This window comes from Leptosomus discolor, chromosome 2 (assembly GCF_034619465.1).
Source record: "Leptosomus discolor isolate bLepDis1 chromosome 2, bLepDis1.hap2, whole genome shotgun sequence".
Classification (NCBI taxonomy): domain Eukaryota; kingdom Metazoa; phylum Chordata; class Aves; order Leptosomiformes; family Leptosomidae; genus Leptosomus; species Leptosomus discolor.
The window spans coordinates 106,871,646-106,891,431 of NC_141392.1; the positions used below are offsets into that span (position 1 = coordinate 106,871,646).

Here is a 19,786-nt window from a genome sequence, read left to right on the forward strand (position 1 = left end):
GGTAAACGGAAGGGACCTAGAACTGCTGTTTAGACCCAAGACCAGCAAGGTCACATCTGTACAGCTAAACTCTCTGTCTCTGTAAAGCAGGACAGCTACATCCATATTGCTTACAGAGAACGATCTGGACCCATGCTGAGCCCCAAATCGTATCTGAGGATTGCCTGGGAGAGTTTCAGTGGCCCAGGGTCAGTACCATGCCAGGGGACTTGCTAACAATTTAATAGTGTAGGCATCCATGCTCTGATGCTTGGACCTGTGCTTTCATCCCATTTAATTTTCTAGTTTAAACGCAGCTGGCCATTTTCCTTTTTTAAAGCAACCTGCTTTTTATTCCAACTTGCATAGTGCACACCGAAGTACCACAGTTCCCTGTGTACAAACTAAATCTCAGAAAGCCTGTGCCACTTAAAAATACTTTTCTTTGAATACAATAATATCATAATCTGTAGGAAGACAGAAACAGGATGAACAGAGCCTGAGGATTTAGAATAAGAGGAAACAGGCTCTGGGGCAAGGGGGCAGTTCAGGAACAGGTCGGTTCATTGCTCACCATACAACCTCGACTGCAGAAAGTGAAGGGGAGAGAGCAGGAGTTACAGACATCCCTAGCTTATCTGTGAGACTACTCGTACCCACTGTGTGAGAATAATAAGGTTTTGCATCTGAAAACTACATATTTACTAGAAATGCCTCAGAAAGCAACTTTTTTTTAGTAGGTGTACAGATGTGTATGCTTGTACATGACGACGTTTTCATAACAAAACCTGAATGAAGAATTTCTGCCTTGACTAATGATTTAATGCTTTCTACATATTAAATCAATTTAATTATCACCTACATACTGGTATTTAGGTGCATCATCTTTTTGCTATAGATCTTTCTATTCTGGCACTACGATTTACTAGAAAATTCTAAGACCTTTCAGGTCCTCTAAACAGACATTTCCAACAGACAGCTTCTGAGGTTATGATTAATTCATTTTTCCTCTGACAGCAGATTCACCAAGAAAACATATGTCAAGGATGAGCCTGTGCTTTATTTTTTTTCCTACAATAACCAAAAGCTATTATAAAGTAAACATATTATTTCATTTTTATATCAGTTTAATTCCTTATATATGAAGATAAAAGACAATGAGGGAAATTCAACACCGGTACATGCGGATATAGCTTCTTGCATACGTTGAACGGGTATGTGGAACTGCAGAGTTATGGCAGAGTTAAACCTGCCTTCATGTGTGCTTGCTGTTGAGCAGCCATTTTAAATACAGATGATAACCAGAAAACTTGGCAGCCATTTAGGAGAGAAGTTTGTCATTCCTTTCCTTTCGAAACTGAAAGGGTTATAAGTGATGGTATCAAACACAAACAAAAATGCTAACTCAGATGCCAGGAGAGGTAAAAGCTAATTTTCAGCGTGGGAATTAGGTTAACTGTGAACGTGCTGTGGGTTCTGTCACACTTAACAGGTCCCAATTTAGGCTACTGGTTTGCTGTCTGTTTAAAAAGCATGCATTTTGCCAGCCTCATCACCTCAGAAATGCCCTCAACAGATATCATGGCCTGAAAAGTGTGGGGCTGGCTCCATGTAAATGTGACAGGTCTCCTGGGGACATCCTGGGGTTTTAAGCAAACAAGACACTATTCCTTCAGTGCCAGTGCCCCCGTACCTGCAGGCAGCCAAGAACCAGGGGCTGCCAGAGGCCTTTTGGAAGAGAAATGAAAGAGTTATGTGGTCAATACAGACATAGCGGCATTTCAAAAGCTTGAATGTGTTAAATCCCTACAGACTGGACAAATTCCAGACCACTTAATTTTGCAAAATCACCTTTTATGTCTATATATGCACTGAATATACTGCAGAATTGAATGAAAACTCGGTCCAGCACTCATCTGCAAAAATACAAGAGCTTACAAGAACTAAGAATTTACAGACAGAAGTAGGTAACACCATCCAGTTCACGGCATGGTCCTACAGTGGCCAGGAGACAATACCCAGGAAAAGGATTTTAAAAATAAGCTGACATGCAGTGATCACCCCTGCTACCTTGCCACCTTTTAGGTTTCTGGTTTGTGACACTTTGCCTTTTGCATGTTCATGTCCTGCCTGTTTCTGGTTAAATAGATGACCAAATACATAAACAGCTTCCTGAAATAGCAAAGTCAGGGCATAGCTACACCAGCAAGTGCTGGGAGAGGTGTGAGCTGACAAATCCACATATAGTCAAATGTAGTTCTAAATTTGACCTTAAATCCCTTTGAAAGTATGATTTAATCTCCTACATCATGTAAGTGCTTTTAAAATGTTTACATCTTCTCCTTAACAATGTTATTTGTACTTTCGATTTTTAACCGTACATTACAGAAATTGTTATCATGATCTTTCATTTTTACAGCATGTAAATGTATGGCACATTCCCAATCTCTATGTTATTTATGATTTGACTTTAAACTGTTTGTTGCTTTTACTAGGAATACATTTAAACTGGGAATTTGCGTATTGACTAATTATAGCCAACTGTAAAACTACAGGGACTTGGTGAAGCAAGCAAATATCCAGACTCAACAGTATTACTATGCACGGGAGTAAAGCGCCTTTACTAAGAAAAAAGAGGTGGACTACACTATTATTCTTTGATTAAACAGTGGATATCTGTTCACAAAATATGGTGCAGCTCTTCTCTACTGATTTATAGTTTTCGCATAGCCACAGAAGAATTGCTAATTACACAGGATCCATAACATTACCTCTATGGTGGTACCACTGTAACTGATTTTGGGGTTACCAGCAATACCTTGATTAGTACATGTGAAGCTTTCTTTGGCCCTTGATGAGAGTTATAGTGTAGGCAGTTAACAGCTTTCATCCATAAATTTCTCTTTCCATTCTTCTGGCTTGACATAGTTATATACAATGTGTTGTGATTTAAAGACAAGCCAAGCTTTATTCTGAAATGTACTAGCAAGACTGGTGCATATTAGATGAAAGAGGTACTTTTTCCCTCTGTTTAAAGCTGGTAAAGCTTCATCTGGGAGGGGAGGTAAAGAACTCGGTCTAATTTTGCATTTCAAGAAATAAGGAGTGAGTCTGGAAGAGACTGACAGAAACAATCAGGAAATATAATTTGTGGGGAAAAAAGAAAAAAAAAAAAAAAAGCAGGGCTAGCATTTGAGTCCAGAAAAGGTAAGATTGTGAGGAGAAGAGTTAAGTCATTCAGAATGCACAAGCTTATGAATGTTGAATTGCTTCCCTGGGTTAACAGAGAAGGCAGGAAAACTGGATTCATTTTCTACAAAGATTTTGCTAGCTATTAGCAAAAATCTTCCTACCAGTTTAGGTAGTGAGCCATGCTGAAGCTGAGAAATGTTATTCACTGGTGATAAATAGAATGAATTAGACCAACCCATGTCTGTGTACAGTGCTTAATCCTACTTCAGTATTGACAGAGGGAAGAGAGGTCTGTTGAGGTCCCTTCTAGCCCTTCAGTTGTTTGATTTAAAGAACAAAAACTTCTCTTTACATACCTTCGATGTGAAGCATAATTTCCAGTAATATGCCCAGAGCCATCACACCCAGGGGTGGGACACCTAGAATAATAATGGAATAGATATGGAGCAGTGTTACTGACATGAAAGACAGAACTGCCCATTAAAAAATACTCATTGGCTGAGTCCTTGTTTCCACAGGTGCCAGCGCTGTGGATCTCTAGTCATTGCTAAACCTGAGCTTAATTCCACACTGGAGACAAACATACTTTTTTCATTCATAAAATGCTTTTCTTTGCTATTCCTCACCTGTCCACTTAAATAGTTTCTGGATATCTCTAGTATTGGCAGATTAGTGGAGATTTCCAGCAGCAGCCTGGCATGCCCGCACCACCAGGAATGAGTAGGGTTGACAGCAAATGGAATATCCCCATAGTGTATGCTTAGGTAATGGCTAACATTACAGTAAGCCATTTTGTTTTCCACCAGACCTATTGCTCTAATCTCACTACACAGAGCTATGAAGCCGCACCATGGAGAGACCCCTCCACCTCTCCATGAAGCAAGGAAATGCTTAAGGAAAAGGAAAAAGGGAAGTAATGCTGGCCTCTTGCAGAGAAATGTTAACCCACCCAAACACCAAGCTACAGCACCAGACAGAGAAGTCACTGATACAGTAATCAGTGAAATTTCTAATAGTAGAATGACATTAGAGTCATCAAAGAAAATGGATGTTTTTTTTCTACATTTCAAAGATGATAGTGATCACCACAGATTAAGCTAAATCACAACGCTAAGTAAAATCATTAGCTGGTATTTGAACTGCTACACTAAATCACACAAAAGACAAAGGAAGAATTAAATTATATTTAGTTTACTGAACAGACAAATTCTACGTGAATTCCAAAAAGTCACTTTTCTTGAGCCTGAGTTTTGAATTTTAGCCATGCTTTAAAGCTCCATTTGATGAAAGCCTTCAAAATCAAAAAAGCATGTGCACAAATTCAGATGTTGCATTCTGAAACATCAGATTTCCATAACGTTGAATTCTTTCACTATTTCAATCCAGAGTTCATGCAGACTTTGGCTTGCACCCTTTAGTTACATGTGTGCTTGCCTCACAGTTGGTCCATACTGGTAAACTTTTGTTTCACAAAGTTTTCTGCAGAGACTTGAAAGTTTCTTAACATCAGGAATTAAGCAACCCAGAATTCAGTGCAATGGGGCTGTCGTCATGTTCCACTAAGCTGAATTTTAGATCCTTAAAGCTAGTAAGCATTACCTACTTCTAAGGAGCTCAGCAGGGCCAAACTTCAAACATGAAACCTTGAAAGAGATAAATTAAACTGGAATTTGTTAAATGGAATTCTCATATGGTCTTCATTTGGACCAGTTCAGCTATTCTATAGAAAACATTAAAATATGGTAGCACTTCCAGAATACAAACTGATAAAACCTCTGGGATTTACTACTGTGTGCTTTGGACAAGAAGTCTAAACAACATCCTTAAAGACAATTCTTTTCTCTTGCTTTACATCTTTGCACAGGACCAAGTATAAGACCATGATCCTGACTCTAAGTAAGTATCACTGTGACTCTAAATATCTTAAAGACCAATATACATGTTGACATCACACACCAATCTTTCTGCTTGTAGAAAGATAAACCCCCTAATTTTTGCATAGTTTTTTCTGACGCAAATTACATAAAAATATGGTCCTTGGTGAAGAAGTCATAGCTCAGTCTGTATGGCCCTCACCGTTCGTTTTTTGCTGTGGTTGCACATGGCTAGCACAAGCTTTGGCTATTTCTTTAAGTTAAAAAATAAATAGGGCATCTTACATGAAGGGTCTTATATTTAAAATACTTCATATCAAAATATTTAGATGTCGTCACTATTTATTTCTATTTTTTGGCAAATGTGAGATCTGCAGAGAGACAATCTCTTGCTTCATGTGGATTTTAATGCTAAGTATCTTCAGTGATCTACAATGCCTGCTTCCTACTTCCATCAAGACCAGCTGCATCACTGAAGCCTGACTGAAGCCTCTAAAGACGTTGCATCAAAAGATATGGGAATAAGAATTAATTAAAGGAATTGACTGAACTTTGGCTGTAATGTCCATGGCATTTAAATGAGGAAAGAACAAGGATCCATGAGATTGTTCCTCTGCAGTCTGTCTGAGGTACTACAAGGATTCTCTTATGAACGCATGCTATTTGAAACCACCATTTTCCCCTCCAAACTTTTCAGTTCTTGAGAATAAGCTATTATCAAAAAATGAACAATGTTTTTTCTCATCTTTTCCAAGACTTTTGCTACAGATAACTATGATTAATAGTGTCTTAACAAAGATTATTTGTAAGATGCACCAGTATATCCAATCAATCAGTCTTAAAATTAGACCATTACACCTCAACTGTTTGGACAGCCTTGCACAACTTAAAAAATAGTTTATTTCTGTGTCATTTTTTTTAAAAAATGTCTTAAGCAAGTGGAGCTAAAGAAGAAATCATCCTGCTGTAAATTGAAGTGAGAATCTTCACAAAGGGCTATGTACAGTTCACATCAGTTTAAAATCATACTTTTGATAAAAACAAAAGACATTTTTTATGTAGGCAAGGATTTTAGAAAGACCTTTCAAATTTTGATTTTGGCACTACAATATTTGTTTTCAAGTCTCATAAGTTTATATTGACCTAAATGTAACAGACAAAATGAGAGTTTAGTGCAGTTGATAAGAACATTTAAAAACTCTGGAACATTTCTATTTACTGCTGTTTCCATTGTATGGGAAGTGCTTACAACCACTGTGAAATACACGATGCAGATATACAGCAGTCTGTTTCAACTATAAAGTTGTACAATATTTATTTGCTATCCTAAGCAGATTAGATAAGGAGACAACTACAAGTCCTTGTACCATTGAAATTGTGAGTCTGTATTTTCAGAATGTCTGATCCCACATAGGACTTGCATGTACCCCAATACTTTACTATCAACTACTACCTATACATATCTGAGTTAACTGATCATATGTACATGCAACAATGCCAGAAAAATGTATGTGCAGGTGCTTATAAGAGGCAAGTGTTGTGAAATCCTTTGAAAATGAATATCAGAGTAAGTGGAAAAAAAGATATACAGTTTCCTTACTTACTTAAAATGAATGTAATTTGGCAGGATCAGAAGCTTCTTTGTAGACTCTACATAATAGCTTACCGCAGCAAAGGAAATACTTTAGCATTGTAAAAAGTGAGGTGACAAAAGAGACTCACCCTGTAAAGAGTGACGTTCAGAACATATAACACTAGCACTTTACCACAAATTTAGGGCATCCAGTAAAAGAAAGCGCTTGTCAGAGAAGGGGAATGCAGTGAGCACAGCCTTGATGTCCCATTCATTTCACAGAACATCCCAGAGAAGCTTCTTTGGGAACATAACCATAAGCAGAAAGCAGGGGAGGCAGCAGAACAGCAGCCGGATTCAGTTCTAGGCTTAGATTCGATAGCACGAATGAAAAAATAGGTGAGAGCCAAACAGATAAATACACTTAAGCTCCACTACCCATCCTTCACCAGGGAAAGACCTGAAGGTGTGCAGCAATTAAAAAAGACTTTCAGCAGCTTGAAGGAACTTAGGGAGGTTCCTGGGACTGGTGAGGAAATGGATGCAATGCCCAAATGGGCTCTGGGAGGGTTTTTCCAAATGCCAATGGTTGAAAGTCTTGGTGCAGGTTCAGCTCAGAAAAAAACCCAGCTCATACCAGCATAGCCGACTACAAAAAGATCCACATTTAAACCTATATTCCTAGGCTTTTATCTAGTTCTACAGGAGCTAGATAAGCTTACATGTAGCTTGCATGTTTAGACTTACAGCTTCAACTAGCATGAGACCAAAGAGGATGTTGCACAAAGGTGAAAAAGACAGAACTGAGGTAGTTATGTCCTCACTATTGTGGATAGCTTTGGTTGACTTACTTTTAAAATTTAAAATTAAATTATCTCTAAAACACACCGACAAAACAAAGATATAGCAATCTGCAATATAATGAAAACATTTTGCTTTTCTTTTTTCCTTTTAGGGATTTTACCACAAAATGACAACAGCTTTTTGGAACCAGAAGGATTGTACTTCCCAAGGGAGGAGACAGAGTTCATGGAATCTTCTGCAGCGCACACGGCCTGACCTCAGCTCAGAGCCTGAGCTGAGGCTCTCTCATTCTCTCTCTCAGAAACCCTCGGTTGAGATTCAGCAACACAGTGAATTCTATTTGCATCTTAGTCAAATCTTCTCTTTAAGGTTTGACCACTGTATATGTATAAACACAAATGGAAACTCTGGAGCCAGAATTAATACAAGCCCAAATTCAGCACACCACGCCAACAAAAGTCGAGTCATTGTAACACATGGTTGTATGTTTTCCTAGGTAAGGCGATAATGTTTAACTCAATCATCAGAGACAGTTCTAGCAACTGTAACCAATATAACCACTTCTTTTCTCTCTGTCTGTTGCCCCTTTAATCACCCTTGGCCCCTTCTATGCCCTGCACCAAGCCTTCTCCCTCTGCACCCTTTCAGCCTCACTGCTCTTATCACTAAGGAAAGGGCATGCTATTAAGTTAGGCTTTAGTTTTCTCAGGAACTGGCAAGTTTTTACATTATCCATGTACTTTTTTTTTAGCTATTGCTCTTGGGGGATTAATTAAGCACTCAGTGGACACTCTGGAAATAAAGAAATAATACTAACAAAGGTGAAGAGCACTGCCAATTCTGATTATGGCAAACTGCTTTGAAATTTTATTTTTGTGCTGAGGAAATTTGCTCCCATGGACCTGAACTAAGCCATTAATTTCTTTCACACTGGCCATGCCAAAAGCCATCAAATAGTAATCCTGTCTAGGATCCACCAAACTATACTGGGATTCAACTGCAACGGGTTCATACAAAATACCTTTCACAACCGTTATTAGTAAGCTGGTGTATCAGCTCTAAATACTGATATTTTCATTGTTCAGTTTACAGCACTTAGTACCTACTACATTGTGGATCCAATCTTCCCTTGAGTAAGTAAATGAACACATATATAGTCTATCAGACAGAATATGCATCCTACAGATTCGTAATTAAATATTTAAAGCAGATGTAGGTAGCAACCCAAAAGAAAAACCATATTGAATTGAACTGGGGAGTAAACCAGTAAGTTGTACACAAATTCAGAATGGTTCTTCAGAATGTTCCACTGCAAAAGAACTGGGATTTAACAGAAAATTACATCTTTCCAATAGTTTTATTTTGACCATGCTGTCAATCTCTATAGTAGAGGTGCAATTTTCTGTTGAAGCTTCTGAAAGGCTAGAGAAATATAATTGTTTTCTGTAGGACTTTTTCATAGCAGAATGTCAAATTTTTTATTGTCTGGTGGTTTCCATGTATTTGAGATTCTCTTTTATTTGACTGAATTGCCATGAATGGAATTCATAGGTTGGGAGGCTGGAAGAAAGACACAATAAACTTTGCATTTCTATCTTTCATCCAAAGATCTGAAAGTATTTTATAAATATTAACGGAAAAAATCCCACAATACTGCTTTGAAAAAGAGAAGAATTAGGCAAAGGAACATTGGGGCATCAAAAGGCTAATTGACTTTACACAGAAGAGGAAAATGGACTAGAAGCAGAGATTCTTATTCACTGCTCTGTTTGCAGCCATAAAGACATATGTCTTCTGAAACTATATGTACATTCATAAACAAAACATTGTGGGTTTTTTTCTAGTCAGGTAGTCCAGAAACAAAAGGTTACAAAAGTAGACCTGTAAAGATATTGTGTTTGCAGTTCCCTGAATTGAGTATGTGGGGAAGGAGAAAAAAAGGGGAGTTGGCAAGAAAGGGAAGGGATGAGAAGAAGCTTTATCAAATTAAGAAACAGTTTTCTGTAATGTATTGTGAGTCCATTGTATGTCTATGCCTCTATGAATTTGAGTGCTTGTCAAAAAACAACATGTTTGCAGCTCTTGACAAACAAGTCCCCTTTTTAACTATTTAGGAGGCCAAAAGAGAGAATGAGTTTCTGTCCAGTTCTTTCCTTTGCCACTCACCACTAACCTGCAGGGAGCACTCCAGGGTGAGAAGAGCAATCATAAACAGAGCTGTGCTGTCCTCAGCGGAGATTTTTTGGCCACAGGTGTGTCAGTAACAGTCAGCATTGTGATTATTGTTGTGAAAACACCTATTTAGCAGGAACTGGACAGAAAGCAGCAAATCATTTTGCCTTTACCTCTCTGAGCAGTCAGAGCAATGCTCCCAGCCATTACTGTTCTAGCCAGCTCTGTGAAAGTAATCTGTGTAAATCTCTAAATCCTATTTTCAGTCCCAGGTATTTTGGAAGATGTCAAGCTTTAATTAAGTATGTGAAGCGGCAATGCTGCTGATCCTTTTCCTCATGAAGACACTGCAGAAAAGTCGTGGTTTGTTCTAATTCTCCTAGAAACACAGATGCTTTTCCACTTTTACCCCATTGTATTTTACTGCCTATTGTTTACCACAGCATTTGACTCCTGAATTCCTAAAGTGTTGCCACTTTCTTTTGATGCCTAGACAAAAACCTTCTACTTACACAACTTATCTGTGAATTTGCAATGAAAAACTCTTTCGTTAGGACAGCTTTATTTTCTCCTAATTTCCCTCAGTGAAGCTGCACATCTACATACTTCACTCTTTCTTTTACTCCTTCCATTTTCTTGCCTGATGCCTTTTTGTCCCTATTTTCAATCTGTTATCCTTTTCCTACAGTGGAGCAAGAACTTCCATTTGCTTTTGCCTCATAGTTTGCTTTCCATCCATATTCCTCTCCAGCATTTCTCTTCCACATTCTACTCCTTCCTTTTCCAGATCCTTTTCCTTCCTCATTGTCTCTTCTTGTTACTTTTAAATTTTCTCTCTCTCCCTTTTGCTTCTTTTTTCTCTGTCCCCTTTGGCTGATGTCTTCATTCTCTCATCCTTTCCTCCTTTCATGATCTCTAATAACCTTGAAGTCAACAGTTCTTTCTTCTTTCCTCCTCTTTGTTGTTTCTTTCCATTATCTCTTCTTTCATCACCCTTCTTGTCCTCCTGCTCTTCTCTCCCAGCTAATTTTATCTTTCCCGTAGTCTGCATTGCTTGTGGTCCTCTCACGTTGCAGAGATGACTGGGTACACATTGCATCCTTGTGTCAGGGGAGAAAACGCTGTGTGTTTTGAAACCTTAACACAGAATTTCTTGGCTGCCAAGACACAATGAGTCATTTTAAGTATCTTGCACTCTTTTATTTTCATTAAAGTCCTTGTAAGCTTTATCACTGGCTTCAAAAGGAGCAGAACGAGGCTAGCACTGGGCACTTCTGAAAATTGCATTCGGAGATCATTTGAAATGCATTTGAATTGGTTCAAGAGGCAACACAAACTCTGTAGGACAGGTATGCAAACAATGAATATTTCAGTGGATCTCTGGTCTACGGTTTCATGTTCAAGGCTAACCTATGTTCTAGTCCTCACAAAAATACCTACAAAAGCACGTGAAGTCAGACCCTCATAAATACCAAAGGTTCATAAAGTTGTATTGTAAGCCAAAAATAGAAAAGAAGTTAAATTTAGATTTATACATTAATTATCTCCCTGTATTCAGCCTAACTAGAAGGAGTACCTAATCACACAAATCTATTTTTTGCAAAAGTGCTAAATTTTACTTTTTCATATGTAAGATACTGCTACATGACAGGCCTCATTGGAGGTCATAGGAAAATTTAAAACCCCAAACCACAGCAGATATAAAGGAAGAAGATTTGAGGAAATAACAAGAGCCAGCAAAAAAAAATTATGGTCGAACGGCAAATGGAATGCAGTGACTTGAGAAAAATCTTCTATCTTGTCAGTTGCTTTTTGGCACTGGATCCAGTGCAGTTCCAGCAGGAACCAGCTGGAGATCAGGGGGTCCAGGCAAGGATCATTCCTGATGGGGCATTACTGAGCCTTCTTAGAAGACACTGGGAGAAGTGCAGGTTGGAGATTGCAAAGAAGTGTAGAATGGAAGGATTTGTTGTTACCGCTTTCACTGTACAGTCTTTCTGACCATGAGGGAATGATGCCAGGCCTATGGAGCTAGTCCAAGGCATGAGACTAAAATAATTTTGGCTCAAAGGCTTCATGGAGTAACTGTAGTCTCTTCTATCTCTGTTGAGAGATTGCTCTGTCTCTCTTTGCCTCTAGAAATCCCCAGCAACTGAATGGTTCTAAACTTGGGATCACTGACTGCATACTCTTCTCCTTAGGTAAAATTTAATTAAATCCCTGAATTTCCACATGTACAATTTTTCTGTCCTTAGCTGCTGGTATTATCTGTATTGCATTCCTGCATTTTTTTAACTGTGTGGGGGTGAGAAAGAACATGGTATGTTTTTTAATTACACTGAAATCCATTTTCCTATAAGCAGACTAAAAAGCATCATGCTGGCATTTAAAATATTGCTGTGCATTCAAATGCACAGATACACATGATGTGTTTAAATTAATTATATTGCTTTGGAAAAAAAAATTCCTGTGCCTTCAGTTACCACCTCTGCATGCTGCCTGTTCTGCTAGCAGTCAGGACTTCCCAGCTTCCCAGCAGCAAGTACCATGACGTGCTGCCCGCTGTTCTCACATCTAGCACCAGCATATACCGCCTAACATGCCAGTTGCCAAAGGCATGGTATGTGCCTAATGTGAAATAGCTTCTGTGCACTACCCAGGGGGTGCTCCGTTCACAGAAGCTGCCAGGGGGAAGCTGTGAATCATCTCTCTCTCCCTGGGCACCTTGCCCACGCTTCCCCTCCTGCCAGCATCGCCTGCCTTGGAGGCAGCACCGGCCAGCTGCAGATCCCCTCCCCGCAGCAGAGAGCACTTCCTGGCACCAGGGATGAATCAGTTCCAACATATGCAAATTCAAATGTTCATTTCTAAACACCTCAGCCTTTGAAAAAAAGCTTCATTTTTGTAGTGAAGGAATAACATAAAATGATCGAGGCACGGAGAAAAATGCAGAAGATAGCCTTAAGAGAACATGCCCTACAACTAGAAGAAAAGCCATGTGAGTTCTCTGTCTCCTAATAGCATTGCTGAAGCCAGTGCTTGAAAAAGAAAACCCACATGGGCTTTTTTCAGTAATTTTGGTTAGACACATTTGTCTCTGAAAAAGAATGTCCTGTTCCTAGTTAGTCTATTAATACGGGAACCACGAAGCCTCTAAGGAATATCTGGCACTCAGCCACTGCACAGCAAGATTGGTCCAGCCAGGGTTTGCAGAACAGCCAGTGTCATGGTTTCTCTTGCTCCCTGTATGTGAAAATGGGTCCAAGAGAAGCACTTGAAGACAGTAGCACAGGTATAGCATTTTGGTATTCTTCACCTCAAAAGGTGTTTTCAAAAGCTCGTACAACTGGCCTAACTTTTCCGTTTATGACATAAATGGAAGTTTTAGCACAAAATTAAATTAAAATTAGGCCAAATGCTGAGTACTTTGAAAATGCACTCTTTATAATGTAGGGAACTTTTCCCCTCATAAGAGATTTACATTATGGTCAGTAGCCTGCTGGTTGCCTTGAACACAATAAAATTATCAATAGCATAATTCTTGAATTGTTGTCTCTATGTGGCTGCTTCTCCCATGCTCTGCTCTTTTGTACTTTGTGTATCTTCTCCCAGGAGAGGCAATTACCAAAGGGTCCGGTGGGCACAGCAGTATGACCTTGAATCTGCCACTTCCTGAGAGTTACCTGGAGGTTTGGGATGACTTCAAAATCTACAAATCTGGAATACTCAAAACTGTTGGCACCTCCCCAAGAAACACTGAGAAAAGCTATCAGATTAGGACTGCTAAAATCAGAGGAAACAAATTAACAGCTTTCATATAGTCTGTGACCTTAACAATCCACTAAAGTCACTGGACGGACAATGGGCACAAGCCAGCATTAACGATATCTTAGATATTCTGTTCATCTGTTTTCCATTTGAACAGAACTGTTCAACTTGTGCATGTACAAATACTTGATCAAGAGAAGGACTCTAGAAGATCACAGGAAAGGAGACAGTTGGATTAAATGTAAGGGGGAAAGGAAAGGCTGAGTGGTAAGGATGGAAAGAATAAGAGCATGAAGAAAGTCCAATTTATAAGTCCTCTTTCAAAATAGTATATCTAATATTGGTATGAAAGACGAAGTTTACTAAATATTTCCAGCCCTACATAACTAAGAAAGAAGCAGGAGTCTTGCCTCTAATCATAGTCCTCTCAGTCTAGCATTACGGTAAAGCCATAAATGAATAGGATTGTAAAAACCTTTGAGCTATCTAAGAACTATATCATGGGCAGCATGAGGGCTCAGAGGTTTCAAAAAAAAACAACAATGTAAACAACAGAAAATGTAGTGGGCTGGAATTTTCTTCACTGTTAACAATTTTTTTCTCACTCTCTTGTTTCAAAAGAGCAAATAAAACCATGATTTTTCAGTGCACATTCAGAAAGGTAAGATAATGTAAACATAATAGTTCAATGTAAAATGTGTTTAGGTGACTAATTGCATCTTAAGGCTGAGATGTATGTTTTGTTCCATATGCAGTCACTGCTTGGTGTCCATTAGCAACCTTGAGAAGTGTTACTGTACCATGAAGTTCCTATATTGGACGGACATTTAAATCTCTTCTGAATGTATGTGATTCTGTCTGAAAACACGTGCCATCCAGTAACATGGACAGGTTAACACTTAGCTAAAGGGAGCAAACTCTCCCGTACAGATAAAGCAGAGATACTATTTTGGGGGTGAAGAGTCAACAGCAAAAGAGTAAAATCCCTCACTTTTCATTTCATGAAAACGAGCAGCTTTTTCCCTCTAGGCCTAAAAACATTTGTCAGAAGCCCAAGTGAGGAAATGTGAAAATACTGAGTGTGAATTATATCAGACTGTGAGAGGCAGTCTGGTCTAGTAAGAAGGCTAATGAACAGTACTGCTAAGTGAAATCCAGTCTTGTTACTGACTTTCTATGTGAGTTTATACTAATTCTCAGACTTGCTCTAATTTTTCATGTGATTGACTTGAGACTCATGCTCCATCTACACTGACTTTTAAAGTGTAACCTCACCATTTACTTGAGCCCTAATTTACCTCAGGCCTGCAATGTTAAGCAAGACCTAATTAATACTGAAGGGAAAAATTCCGAGTGCGAGTCTAGTCATGAACCTGTCTGCAAGGAGGACAGGTTGGGCATGACCACAGCTATGCCCACCCCTACAACTACTCCAGCGTACTGCCTTGAGGTATTCTCAGATGGCAGATAGTGGGCAGACAAATCAGCCCTAATGAAGTAACATTTAGGGGGGTACAATGTCTTTTGTATTCTTCCCAGCGCTCTGAGAACTACAACCACTAAACTGGAAGTCTGCATTTCTGCAAGACTTTGCAGGCTGGTTATGGGCCTGGAGGCTGAGAGCGCTGGCTTGTTCATTCTTATGAACAGAAGTGTAAGAAATCTTACTGCTGTCTACGAATACCTAACAGGATGGTGTGGTGGGTGCATACCAAAAGTTTTCTCAGAGCTGCACAGCTGAAGAATGAGAGGGAATGGGGACAAGGTTCCGCATGGGAAAGCCCAGTTTATTATAAAGGAAAAAAAATTACCATCAGGCTGGTCAAACACCGGAACACGTTGTGGGAACTCTAGCCTTAGAGATACTGAAAACTTGACTGAACAAGGCCCTCAGCAACCTGCTCCAACTGGACTTGGTCTGAGCAGGAGTTTGGACTAGGTAACGTTTGGAGGTCCCTGCATACATGGCCTTATAATTCTGTAATACGTCTTAAAAGCTGTATCAGACAGCACACTGTTTGGCCTCCTATTGGCAGTACAGCTGCAACCTTTCCTTACAGGCTCATTTCCAAATAGACCAAACTATTATTCTATTTGATTTCAGTCCCTTCTTGACAGGTCAAGTTCAACCATCAGCCAATTTCTTTGTATAGTTGTAGATATTCAAAATATTTGTGTATTTATTTGTATTTGTGTATGTTCTTTTCATCAACTGAAAATGATGGCTTTGAAGTCCAGTTTGCAGAGCTAATGAATGCTCAGAAATTCTCAGTGAGGTAGATAAAGAGGATCACACCAAACATCCTGATCAGTGAGAGGGACTGCGTGCCTGAGATAATACTCCCAGATTCTACTCCAGGCATCCATCTGCCTCTGCTTCGGAGTCTCCTGTCCCTCCTGAAAGGATGTTACAGCTGTCTGGGTAGCAGTAAAAGAAACAACGAAGCTTTTAGTACTGTATTCAATAACCTGAAATTGGTGTCATTTCACCCTAACCTGTCAGACTGTATGAGGCAGTTTGCACATTATGCGAACAAAGGAGACATCCCTTCAGTGAAGGCAGGAAGCTCTGATAAGACCATTAAAACTGTTCCAAGCTAAACTATTCTCTCTTGTGCTGGAATATGAGACTGTATTGAACAGCACTTAAGTAATAATTCCAGCTTCATAAGAATGTTCCAAGGTATCATTAAATAGAGCACTTGAAAATGAATTGTGCTTTTTATTGTCACAGGATATGCTCTGGTGTCTTTTCTTACTCTGGTCCTCCTTACTTTCTCCTTAAAGTTAACAAAGGCAGAAAGCCTATGCTTTTGTACAATTTCCCCTTCTGCAACTCCCATAAGATTAGGCAGTGCAAGTTTGGTTTGTACTGTAAACATTTCATGAAAGGGCCACTTTAACTTTGCAGTCTAACAGCTGCAGGAACAGTTTCCTAAACAGCTGCGCAGAGTGCTGGAGAGGTCAGAGGTTACAAACAGGGACAAACGGCTGTGCAGCACAACGGCACTGTGCGACAGCATGCTGCAGTGTAGAAAACAGCTTGCTCACCCAGAAACACTTTGCTCACGGTCGGGAATGCAGGCAGAGAGTGAAAGTGCTCATGTTCTATTATACCTTAGGGCTCAGAGCCTTCATGCACTGCAGAATTAGGAAAGCAGCCTTGAGTGAGAGGCTAACAACTTTCTTTTACGTGATTTTTACAAGAAAAAGGTTTCCCTCTGATTTTTAAAGCAATGCACTTCTTTTCCAAAATCACTTGTTGTTTTTGTGTGCTTATAGCCAAAGACCCCTGCGCATCTTTTTACTGCTCCTTACTCTGATTTCTAATTCACTTGGTTAGTATTGATACAGATCTTGTTTGTATCATTGATTTAATACTCTTCTCTTTCCAGGCTGGTGAAGAAGAACCATAACTTTCTGTTTTCAGAATGAAAGTTTACATCTTGTTTTCAAACTCTGACAAAATATTTTTTAAAAATAATTATCCTCACAAACATTCTTGCTAATTAACTGCCCTCTGACAAGGATTTGGAAGAATAATACATGGGGCAGAATCTTAGCTAAAACACAAATTTGCTGTTTTGATTAGCTCAGAGGTTATGATCCTCAGCCATAAATGACATGGAAGAAGAAAAGCATCTTATTAACCTCCTGGCATGAAGTAGGGACAGGCAGAATTCCACTCTCAGCACCCATTCAGCCATAGGAAAACCACTAATTTCAAGATGAATATAGCATCCCAGGAAGGTCAATTCAAAGACTGTGGAACAGGTTAACCAGCAAACTACGCCTTACAGAAATGTCTCCTGTCGGTTGCCACTTCCCAGTACGCATTGTTGTGGACTGGATGTCTTGCACAGAATGTAATCCACTAGCAATGTTTTTAGAAACTGCCAACTTCCCTTTTTCATGGTGAGGGAAACTTATAAGAAAAAAATACCCTTTGGATAAGTATCTTATTCATTACATTTACTTTACCTTTGAATGGAAAGCACTTTCATTGACATGAACAGACAAAAAAAAGTTTTTCTGAGCCTTAAAGACAATCACACTACCTTGAAATAATGGCTTTTAAACTGTAAGATGGAATAAAATTATTTTTGAGAACATTCTTGATTATGTAAGACTTTCTATGAAGATATAAAACACATTTTGTCCATGGTATGTTAACATTCACAAGGATTTTTGCAAAAATTGGAGATATGTCATCCTGACATGTTTACTTATTACCCATTTGTGAATCAGTAGTGTTTACTGTGGGTTCAGTACACTTAATACCAAGTTTTGTAAAAATGGAATTAAAATCAGGTAAACTATGGTTAAAACATTGTATTCTGGATACAAGTTTTGCATACAAACTGATAGACAATTAGCTCTCATATGCACTAAATTTTACTTATTTTTAATTTACAGAGGTTTATTCTATTAAATAGAATTCAAATAAAAGTTAAAGAAATACCTTATGAATATTTGACTCATTAATACCTTAAAAATACCTTTTTCTTCTAAAACAAGTAATGACAGGAATCTGTCTATGACAGTATCAACCTGAAACTGCTTTTGTCAAGTGTAAGGAGTGCAAATTCTGCTCACAGGATTATGCATGGAATCTGGCCTTGCAATATTGTCCTCACACCATTAAAAACATGCTGCTCACAGAAAGTATTCACAGTTACAGAACATAACCTCAGATCCAAACCCAGCTAAAGATGGTGGTTTTCCATTGACTTAAGAGGACTGTGGATCAGGTCTCAGGAAAGGCTTAGGACCATTGAAGGCCTTTTTCTGTGAATGGGATTGTTGAGGATTAAACCTTAGTTGGCTTAAAAAAAAAAGGAAAAAATTTTCTTAATAATTCTGTTCTTTCAGATTCTTCACAGTGAAGTAACAACAGGTGTATTGGGTAGTATTCAAAAACAAGGCCTTTGCCCCTCCTCCATTACACCTATACTTATGGAACATACTTACGCTTTCCTGACAGATGTTTCTTGATTAGTGCATCAGAGGAAAACAAATCACCACCTACAATGGTTCCTGGAGAAGCCTTGAGGAGAAACCCATAATCTATCATTTTTTTTTTAATTATTCAGTTCTTTTCATATCAATTTTTATTATTTCCCTGTTTTTTTTTCCATAATTTGTTTATAACTCATTCATGGGGAACAAAACCAGCAATTTATCTCTGCAGTGTCCTGCATACCCAACATTTACAGCTTTTAAATGAAAAACTGTGAAATGCAGAGCAGTTAAAATAGCAGATACTGAATTCACTCCCTTTTAAAAAACAACCTTGCTATTTAAAAGAAAAATATACAGATATTTGTAAGAAATAATCAAGATTTTTTTTTCCATTTTATATCTATTATCTGACACCATGTCAAATTCATGGATGAATTACAGATTTAGGTCATACGGTAAAAAAGTAAATTATATGTTGTTTACCTATTAAACTTTGAATTCAGCATTCAGTAGACTGCATTTAATATAGGGTCATTTTAGTTCTTTTAGCTATCATCAGTTTATACAAGGAAACAAAAAATCCCTAAGATCATAGTTTTACAGGTAAAATGAATAAGTTGTGATTTTCTACTAAGTCTCCTTTAAAATGCTTTTTGTGTGAATTATGTGTTCAAGAAAAGTGCCAGACTGACTGGTCTGGGAAAAAAGGTCTTTAGCTGTAAAAAAAAATAAAAAAGGAAAAGGAAAAGGAAAAGGAAAAGGAAAAGGAAAAGGAAAAGGGAAAAGGGAAAGGGAAAAGGGAAAGGGAAAAGGGAAGGGAAAGAGAAAGGAAGGAAAAAGGAAGGAAAAGGAAAGGAAAACGAAAGGAAAAGGAAAGGAAAGAGAAAAGGAAAGAACAGGAAAGAGAAGAAAAGAGAAGAAAAGAGAAGAAAAAAGAAAAGAGAAGAAGAAATAAAAGAGAAAAGAGAAGAAAAGAAAAGAAAGAAAAGAAAAGAAGAAAAGAAAAGAAAAGAAAAGAAAAAAGAAAAGAAAAGAAAAGAAAAGAAAAGAAAAGAAAAGAAAAGAAAAGAAAAGAAAAGAAAAGAAAAGAAAAGAAAAGAAAAGAAAAGAAAAGAAAAGAAAAGAAAAGAGAAATATTATGTCTCGTTTTTCTTATAAACTGTATGATTAGATTCCTTTCCTAAGTGCTCTCTTTTAAATAAACTATATTAATAGCTCTTTTAAGCTGGTCATATGTTTTCATGATGATGTCCCCCTTAATTTGCAGTCTGAAAATTTGGAAACTAGAATCCGTTCATGTCAGGGTACGGTTAACTCTGAAGCCTGAAGATGGCATTTTAAACATCGCTCTGATTGACTCTTTTACAGCTGATCATTTTAATGAAACTATGTAAATAATATAATTCGGGAAACTGCATCTTAAGTATAATTTATTCAGATTTATTTTTTTTCCAAGGGTCTG

The 19,786-nt window shown here is 38.3% G+C and overlaps 1 protein-coding gene across 5 annotated transcripts in view; it reads right to left on the bottom strand.

Moving 5' to 3' along the window:
* The window catches only part of MYT1L (myelin transcription factor 1 like), a 134,343-nt gene that overhangs the window by 28,487 nt on the left and 86,070 nt on the right, over positions 1 to 19,786 (bottom strand). For all 5 annotated transcript variants that reach the window (XM_086461547.1, XM_086461545.1, XM_086461544.1 and 2 more), the window contains exon 15: positions 3,528 to 3,590. In XM_086461547.1, coding sequence (XP_086317673.1) covers positions 3,528 to 3,590 — 63 coding nt within the window. The remainder of the gene's footprint in view (positions 1 to 3,527; positions 3,591 to 19,786) is intronic.